At 39.5% G+C, this 10,111-nt stretch overlaps 1 protein-coding gene across 7 annotated transcripts in view; it reads left to right on the forward strand.

Annotated features, from left to right (window-relative positions):
- The window catches only part of cbfb (core-binding factor subunit beta), a 50,296-nt gene that overhangs the window by 6,275 nt on the left and 33,910 nt on the right, over nucleotides 1-10,111 (forward strand). For all 7 annotated transcript variants that reach the window (XM_016521743.1, XM_016521744.1, XM_016521747.1 and 4 more), the window contains exon 3: nucleotides 191-307. In XM_016521743.1, coding sequence (XP_016377229.1) covers nucleotides 191-307 — 117 coding nt within the window. The remainder of the gene's footprint in view (nucleotides 1-190; nucleotides 308-10,111) is intronic.

Genomic DNA, 10,111 nt, shown 5'->3' on the forward strand with positions numbered 1-10,111 from the left:
TTTTTCTCTTTTGGTTTTTGCACCCCCCCCCCCTCTTGCCCTCCTCCCTTCTTTCCTGATGTTTTGAGCGCTGGCCTTGGCTCCAGGCATTCTCCTCTTCTCTCTGATGTGAAAACAGAAATGACGGGCTGCATAATTTATGCTCGGGCCTGGCTTTCTTATCCTGTTTGTATTGATTTCCTTCTAAAAGGCTTTTGTGGCGACCGGCACCAACCTCTCGCTGCAGTTCTTCCCAGCCAACCTTCATGGGGATCAGCGACAGGCGCCCACCCGAGAATATGTGGACTTCGAGCGGGAGACAGGAAAGGTAGTCCTGACACTCTTTCTTTATGCATTTGCAATTATTCCTGCCCCCATTTAAACTCTCGAATGCTCCCCTTATCTCCCCTTTTTTAAATCAGGTCATAAAGATATATACACACTTTCATACAAATGTATGATAATAGTAACATGCAACACTTTCATGAAAACTTTTAGTCAGTTTTAAAAAAAAGCCACATGCATGATTTATGAAATCTGAGGAATGATTGAAGAAGTAATTTCTGTTTCTCTTTCGTCTTTTCCTTCCTTTACGCAAAGTAGAGGAAGTGTGTCGCTTTCTCAAACCAGACGTATCCATCCATGGTTTAGATGGGCAAAAGCCTTGATTTTCCATAATGATATGTTTCTCTCTCACACATCTCAAGGAAAAATGAACCCTTGAGATATTACACCGCAGACAGCAAGAAAAACAGTCTCTCTTGAATGAAACATGGCACAGGTTTAAACTTTCAATTTTATTTCTGTAGCAGTATTATTTCAGACACGCTCATCGGTTTAACATTTTTGAATTGGTCTTTCAACAACTCCCTCTTGTTTCTCTGGATTTAAGGTATGCATAGCCTCCCTATACCCATAAGAATGTAAAATAAAACCATACCGCACTGCACCATATCCGTTCCATTTATAACCACTATTAAACTATGTATTTATTTCTGTTATTCTAGTCAAAGCTGTCCGTGCCTGTCAGAGGCCTATACCCATAACCTCTCCCCATGTCACCTTTGTAAGGCCACTTTTAAAAAGCGTGTTCATTCGGAACATTGCTTTGAATGTTCAAAACAGACATTAAAAGAACAGTGACATTTCTGTTTTTCTGTCTAAACTTTCTGTGAAACACAGAAGAAGATATTTTGAAAAATGTCCATACAATAAATGTCAGTGCATGCCAAAAGAAAAAAAAGAGACTTGAGGGTGAGTAAATGATAATACAATTTAAATTTTTGGGTGAGCTACCTTTGAGCTCATTTGATCATGTTCAACATATAGTACACACTTAAAAATAAAGGTTCTAAAAGCGGCTTTTCATAGTGATGCCAAAGGTGAACCAATTTGGGTTCCTTTTTTTTCTTAGTGTGAAGAACATTTAATCTTAACCATCTAAAGAACCTTTTCCCACTATAAATAACCTTTTTGCAATGGGTGTTCTTCAAGGAACCATACATGCCAATGAATGAAGAGTGTAAATCAGGTTCTCAGGTAAATTTTTTCTTGTTGTATCTCTTGTGACACTTTACACTGTAAAGAAAGGGAAATACGTAATTGACACCGTCAGGCACTCTGTCAGCCGCGCTTGTCCACAGATGCAGTGATCACTTTCTTAGTGTGTCTGTCACAACTACCAAATGTGATACAAATTTAATTCAACTCTTCTAATGCTTTAAAGACACTGGTGCTGAGATGTTTACAGTTCATAAAAGCTGATTAGGAAATATGCCGCCGGCACAACAGCTTTATGGATGGTCGCACAAGACCAATTAAAGGAAACGCTCGGGCCGGATTAAATAGCATTTTGCCATAGGTTCTTTTAAGGTCACCCCTGAGGCCTTTCCCTTCAAGCCTTTGTGTAGAAGAACGTTAGTGCGAGACATTAGAGAGGCACTTACAGGCTTTGTTTGTGTTTTTACCACAAGCCTCTCGCAAAGCTGCTGGTGTTTCTTGTGCTGTTGTGGACAAGGAAGCCTCTCTTCACGGACGCTGCCTCACTGAGATGCGCTCATTAAAAATGCATCTGTGAGAAATCAATGGACCTTTTGGCCCCGAGGCTGACGGACTAATCTTTGGCTGTTAATTATTTAAAAAGGCGTGAAGGGTGTGTGTGTCGATCCCCATGCTGACAGGCGGCCGAGCATGCGTGTTTCTGAGCCCGGGCTCACTGGTAATCCTATCCACCTGTCTGTCACCTCTGCCAGAACTCAGATCCATGCAGCTTTAATGAGCCTCACACCGTCTGCCTTCAAAATACAGCCCACGTGGCGCATACCCCTACACTTTCCAGATCCTACCCGACTCACACACTCATACCACTGCGCTGGGAGATGTTGGATTGTTGCCACTGCTTGTTTTGTACTATTTACATCCTTTTGAAAGCATTTTCTCTGCATTTGCAACACTTATTTACTATGTTTGAGATGAAAAGCATTTCAGTGCATTAGGCATTTGGTTTCCTTTATCAGAATGTACTGTGTTGGTACCGTGGTACTTTGATGGTATCAGATGGTGATTACCATATTCAGAGCCTATTATATCATTTACATGGTATGTAAGTTCTTTTAAATATTAAGGTAACACTTTACAATAAGGTCCCATTTGTTAACATTAGTTAATGCGTTAGCTAACATCAACTAACATCAACTTTTTACAGCATTTATTAATCTTTGTTAATCTTAGATAAAAATGCAATTCTTTATTGTTTGTTCATGTTAGTTCACAGTGCATTGGAGACAACAAAATTGACCTTTTTAATTTAGTTTTGTTTGTGTGACCTATTGTATTTAGGTTGATTCAGTGACGTTAGATAATATTTTTGATATATTTTATGTTTGGATAAAATCAGTCAATTTAGATGTTATCACATGAAGCACATTGTTATGTTATGCATTTCAGTGCATGTTACTACTTACTAAAAGTACTATAATTATTACCATAGTGTTATTATTATTATTTGCGTAGTATTTGTATTTATTTATTTATTTATTTTTGGACATATACTGTAGTATTCTTAAAAAGTACCGTGGAGTACAATGTAAATGTCATTGTACATGCGTTTTAGTACCAGGAAATATTTTGAAGTATCATAGTATTAGCATGTGATTCCACCACTATTATTATTATTATTATTATTATTATTTTAAAGGAAATTATTGACCTTTATTTGGTTGCATCATTGAAAGTATTTTTAAATGATTGATCAGGTAGTCTTTAAGTTAACACATTTTTACCTATAGTTGTCGAAAAAAAGTGTAATTTATATACTCATCTGGATTTGTGTCTTGTGTATCATTGTATTAAATAAGATATATATCACCTGTTTTAGAAGTTGTTGAAAAAAGCATAAAAATGCAATGACCTTAACAAGTGCTCTTGACAGATTTATAGCCACGTAACACGTTTCAGAGTTGGAGTTTCCTTTCTCTTTTGTTTGGAAGGAAATCCTGAATGGACAAACTTTGCTGATAAGGTCTGTCCTCCCTTCCTTTCTTACTTTGTTCCTCCTCCTCACTCACATGCCCTCTGTTTTCCTTTCATCCTTTAATTCTCTGTCTCTTTTTCTTCTCTACACTCACACACACTCAAACGGTGGACGTCTGACATGGTGAATTCCCTGTAGAGCGGTGAGTGTCAGACCGGGAGAGTTCATGCGTGCGCTCCAGCCGCTGCTCCTAATTAAACTGATTGTTAACCTTTTCCACAAACAGATCCCTCTTAAGAGCTATGGTTTTAATAGACTATGGCTAAAATATTACCCTAACCGGAAAGCGCTCAGACTTGCAGTTGATCCCAACATGCAAAACCATGTGAGATATGTTTCTGGCTGTCATCAGGAATGTGCGATTGCTGTCTTCCTATTGGCTGAGGTGTCCTTACAAGACTGCCGATTGGTTTATTTCTCACGCTGTAAATCAGTCATCAACGTCTCATTTGTTACTCACAATGCACATGCTGTGTTTTTCTGCCAGACTCCCAAACTGTATTAATAGCTGATATGATACAGATATTTATGTGCTTCTCTAATTTTTTTTTCATATATTTTGTGCTTTATGGCTTTCACATTATCATGTAAATGTTTTTCTCCTCTGATGAACTGGAACGTGATGACAGACACAAGGTTTTCCACCTCTCACCAGAGACGGGCTCTTTTCCATAATGTTCTCCCTCCATAACTCTCACCTTTCTCTCCTCTTCTGTTCCCCTGGTTTGAAAACACAGTGGTTGCCAGCAGAAGCTGTGCAGGGCCAGTTTAAACTTGGCCTGTGGCAGGGGACAGTAGTATTATCTGAGTGGGGCGGCGGAGCCCCCGCAGCACAGCTTAAGTACAGTCTCCTAGTGTCACTGCAGGCTAATGGGAACCAGCTGTGGTTTAATTTTAGCGGTAGCAAGCACAGCCCCAGGGAGGAGACTTTAACCCTGTCCCAGCCAGAGCTCCTCAGAAACTCCAAAGCAAAGGTTCCCTGAGTTCCCTGAAGTAATCCATCAGCCCAAAAGTCCACTGAATAAGTGGTGTATTGACTATATGACAAGGTAAAATGTGATGAAAGTAACCTCAGAAGGCAAATGGGAAGTAAAGGGAATTCCATTTTATCTAGGTAGATCATTATCCACGCTTCAGTAAAAAAAATAAATTATTTTGATATCCACTTTTCATATGAGTAACACTCAACACTAGAGTTTAGTCTAGTAGATTTTGGCTCTCTGATAACTATATTGTGCCATTTTTTCCTGCACTACTATTACTAGAGCAAGAAACTCTCTCTCTCCCTCCCTCCCTTTCATGCAGCTTCTGTCTCCACCACTTAAACTCAATCTTGTTGAAATGTGATCTCCTCTGAGATGGAGGCTTCAGCTGTAAGGTTTTAAGGAGATCTGATGCTTGGCGCTGTTTCCTCCTCTCCTCGTTCTTTCCTCTGTTCATTAGTAGCGCTCGTGTGTGGTTTTGACTTTTTTTATGCAAAGCAGAAATTGGGTCCGCCTGCTCGGGCCATGCCAGGAGGCTTTGGTTTGTCATTTAACTTCGGAAGGGAGAGCAGCAAGAGAGTTGTAAACTGATTGGCCGAGAGTCTCAAACAGCAGCCAGCTTTTGCCCTGAGACCCTCCACAGTGCACTAGATGGTGGGCTATCAGAGCTCTGGACTACATAGGGTGACAGACAGATTGCTTGTGGAATAAAATATAAATAAGCTGTGCCATGCTCACATTTTAGTAGTAGGGATTGGCATTTTGATTAATTTTGGTGCTATGGTAATATGGTAATATGGCACTTTTTGGTACCATGGACCACAAATTTGATAATCAAAAGCGCAAATTTTTAAATATAAAGATTTACTGTGTACTATAAAGGTAAATCTATAAATATGTTATTTGACAAATTAAATAATTGGCTTTTTGTTGTTGCTGTACTGAGTGCAAAGCAAAATTATTAAAATATATAAAAAAAGATTCTACATGATTTTTTTTTAAAGCTTTTTCTACCCAAACATTTATTTGTGCTTTTCACAGTAAATATAATTTTTAAGTTTTAAGTTTAAAAGCCCATTCACACCCAGAACTATAATAATAAAGATAACTATACCAATAACTATATTAGCATCCACACCAACGGACAATAACGTTTATTGTTTATTGTAAACATGCCATGTAATTTTGTCATCTGCCACTTTAAATCTTTAAGCTCTTTAAAGCAGAATGGATTTTGGAATGGATCATTATTTTTATTGTTCATCAGCTGGTTATTGTCCTTGTGTGTAAAAAGGCCTTATATAAATATAAATAATAAATTTTTATATAAATATACAATTTTTTGTTTCTTCCCCCCCGCCACCTACAACCCCTTGTTTGTGTTAAATTTGAAAACTCGAACACAAAAAGTAATCGATTTAAAAAAAGGGTAAAAAACATGATTTAGTTGCGTGTTTGAAATTTATGTATTTTTACATTTTTAACATTACATCACCAACTTTAACAACCTATGCTTGTATTTTGATAAGAACAGAAATAAATAAAAGAACAATAATAATTAACAATAAAATCCATTTTCGAATAGTATTTAGTCTAATATTTGGTGCATTACTCAATTATTCACCATTTTTTGTTTCTTCCCCCCCGCCACCTACAACCCCTTGTTTGTGTTAAATTTGAAAACTCGAACACAAAAAGTAATCGATTTAAAAAAAGGGTAAAAAACATGATTTAGTTGCGTGTTTGAAATTTATGTATTTTTACATTTTTAACATTACATCACCAACTTTAACAACCTATGCTTGTATTTTGATAAGAACAGAAATAAATAAAAGAACAATAATAATTAACAATAAAATCCATTTTCGAATAGTATTTAGTCTAATATTTGGTGCATTACTCAATTATTCAATTACTCAAATAGCTCTGACCTTGAAGGAGTCTGTGATTGCATGCGTGTTAGTTTTTGAAAGGCCTAGGGGAAGAACATGTTTGTCTGTATTCAACGTATTTATGTGATAAAAAAATGCAACAGTACGTGTGTGTCTCTGATTCGGTGCCAGTGTGAAGGCCCCTGTGTCGGAGCCACACTGGGGCGTGGTGTTTTTCTCTTTCAGACGCTATAAATCTTCAGCATGTCTGTGTGTGTAAGAATGTTCACTCGGGGGCAGATAGCACGGGGAAGAATCGGACTAAATTACTCCATTATGAAAGGGGCTGCAGTCTGAGGCCTCACCACAGGAATTGGTGTTTTAATAGTTTTGCGTTTCCAAAACTATTAAGCAAGTTTTCCAAGTATGATGTGTGTCTGTGTGTGTGTGTGTGTGTGTGTGTCGAGATGCCGACTCTGACTCACATTCAGTATGGGTGTACGCTTCATTCTGCACCCCTATTCGTATTATTGTGTATGTTTGCGTAGATTTGGTGACTATCCATTAATCTGTATATGCGTGTGTCTGTTTTTCATACATTTTCCTATGTGTGTGCATGCTACGCTTAGCAAGCACATCTCCATATTCATGACTAGTCATGTACCGCGGAACATGCTGTGGAGCTGCGTGGCGCCAGTTTGACAGTTAACTCCTAGACCGAACACATGGGGGGAAACGCTCATGGAGCCACGCTCAGCTGCCGACGCTCACTGGAGGAAATCAAACGAGGAGCAGACGAAGGCCTCTCATCTTCCTCTCTCCTTTTGCCATTCAGCTGAGGTGGAGCGTTCCTCATTATTTGCTAGTTTTCCAATCATAAATCAGTGTTGTGGTCTGATTCACAAACAGATTTTTAAAACGGATAGTTCTGAATCTAAATTCTAATTGGATGAGGTTCCATTTAAAATAACTATAGACGCAAATGTGACCTCACTGTCATTAACTACTCACCCTCATGTTGTTCCAAACCCGTAAGAGCTTCGTTCATGTTTAGAACACAAATTAACATATTTTTTATTAGCTTTCTGACCCAACGCAACTGACACGTTCAAGACCCAGAAAGGTAGTAAGGACATTTGTTAAAAGAGTAGAAATTGTTGAATAAAGTCGTTATTTTTGTTTTCTTTGCACACTAAAAAGTATTCTCGTATCTTCATAAAATTAAGGTTGAACCACTGATATCACATGGACTATTTTAACAATGTCCTCCTTACTATCTTTCTGGGCCTTGAACGTAGTAGTTGCGTTGCTGTCTATTCAGGGTCAGAAAGCTCTCGGATTTCATCAGAAATATCTGAATTAGTGTTCTGAAGATGAAGGAAGGTATTGTGGGTTTGAAACGACTTGAGGGTGAGTAATTACTGACAGAATTTTAATTTTTGGGTGAACTATCCCTTTAATGTGGCAAGTTACTACAGCTTTACAACCACAAACAGCTTACATTTATTATTATAATTAACGTTATTGTTTGGCTAAAGGATTGTTTATTCCAATAATTAATAATGATATAGTACATTTAATTATTGTATACTCGTGCTTTTATCATAGTGCTTTTGGCGCTGCACACAGTCTTTTGTGACTTGTTGCTTTATTTGAACCACTTCTTTGTAATGATTCATTTGAACTCATTCTCAAAGCGTTTGTTAATGAGATGGGAGACACATTGGAACCATAAACAACACCACATCTAAACAGTCTAATTGAAAACTTTGAAAAACTGAGTTCCCTTTCAGTCAGTCACTCCGAGACACGTCGGTGACCGACGAATTGGGATCTCGCTTAGAGAGACCAATCCACTTCGAGTGTAAACTAAACGAGCCAATGCACATTGGCATGCGATGATCGGATAGTTCTGAATCTAAATTCTAATTGGATGAGGTTCCATTTAAAATAACTATAGACGCAAATGTGACCTCACTGTCATTAACAACCCTCATGTTGTTCCAAACCCGTAAGACCTTCGTTCATGTTTAGAACACAAATTAACATATTTTTTATTAGCTTTCTGACCCAACGCAACTGACACGTTCAAGACCCAGAAAGGTAAGTAAGGACATTTGTTAAAAGAGTAGAAATTGTTGAATAAAGTCGTTATTTTTGTTTTCTTTGCACACTAAAAAGTATTCTCGTATCTTCATAAAATTAAGGTTGAACCACTGATATCACATGGACTATTTTAACAATGTCCTCCTTACTATCTTTCTGGGCCTTGAACGTAGTAGTTGCGTTGCTGTCTATTCAGGGTCAGAAAGCTCTCGGATTTCATCAGAAATATCTGAATTAGTGTTCTGAAGATGAAGGAAGGTATTGTGGGTTTGAAACGACTTGAGGGTGAGTAATTACTGACAGAATTTTAATTTTTGGGTGAACTATCCCTTTAATGTGGCAAGTTACTACAGCTTTACAACCACAAACAGCTTACATTTATTATTATAATTAACGTTATTGTTTGGCTAAAGGATTGTTTATTCCAATAATTAATAATGATACAGTACATTTAATTATTGTATACTCGTGCTTTTATCATAGTGCTTTTGGCGCTGCACACAGTCTTTTGTGACTTGTTGCTTTATTTGAACCACTTCTTTGTAATGATTCATTTGAACTCATTCTCAAAGCGTTTGTTAATGAGATGGGAGACACATTGGAACCATAAACAACACCACATCTAAACAGTCTAATTGAAAACTTTGAAAAACTGAGTTCCCTTTCAGTCAGTCACTCCGAGACACGTCGGTGACCGACGAATTGGGATCTCGCTTAGAGAGACCAATCCACTTCGAGTGTAAACTAAACGAGCCAATGCACATTGGCATGCGATGATTGCATTCAGCTGCCGCTGATCACAGTGTGAGCATAAAAAAGGCAGCTGGTGCAACGCATACTGCTCCTACCAAACTGCTTCGTGTGTGACGAGTCTAGCGCACTCTTGGGAGCTTTTTGTGTTGGTGGACGGCGCTTCAGCGGTGGTTGTTCCTGTGTCGAGTGGGTTGCGCACTTCAGGCTGCACCACCCCCTGTTGTGCTGCAAACGGCCGTTTCCCCTGTGCGTCTCAGCACGTAAAAGAGCATTCCCCTAAAAGAGCCAATTTCTCTAAAAGAGTACAATAAGCGGGTGCGTCTTTGTAAAGACGACGGATCGTCTTTTTAAAGATGCCGTTTCACCCGTGCGTTTCTGGATGCGGTCGTTATGGCGCCGGGTGATGGTCACGATCGCTGCCTCACGTATCTGGGCATTAAACACGCTAAGGTGGCGTTCGCAGATGAGTCATGTTCCCATTGAGGGAAGATGACCATCTCGGAGCTGTGGGCCAGGCTCCGTTTCCTCCAGGGGGGCGGAGCTCCGTTGCCTCTGCCTAGTGTTCGTCCTGGCAGCAGTCAGGCGAGGACTACTTCGGGCAGTAGCACGGGCGGTCTGAGGGTTACAGTGGTGGCAAACCCCTCAGGGAACCAACCCTCAGGGGACCATCGCTCCTCTAGCGCTTCGCAACCAGTTGGACCGCCAAAGGAACGCGCTGGGCCCTCTTCAAAGAGCGTACCAGCGGTATCCCTCGGGGCTCCTCCCGATGACCGGATGTCGGATCACTGCATCGGAGGGAGAGCTCTCTGGAGAGGAAGATTCGGCTGCGCTGCTGCCCTCCGGGCGACGGTGGCAAGGCCTGAATCGGATCCAGAGATGTCGGCTAT

Source organism: Sinocyclocheilus rhinocerous, unplaced genomic scaffold, assembly GCF_001515625.1.
Source record: "Sinocyclocheilus rhinocerous isolate Xijiao unplaced genomic scaffold, SAMN03320098_v1.1 scaffold1110, whole genome shotgun sequence".
NCBI lineage: Eukaryota > Metazoa > Chordata > Actinopteri > Cypriniformes > Cyprinidae > Sinocyclocheilus > Sinocyclocheilus rhinocerous.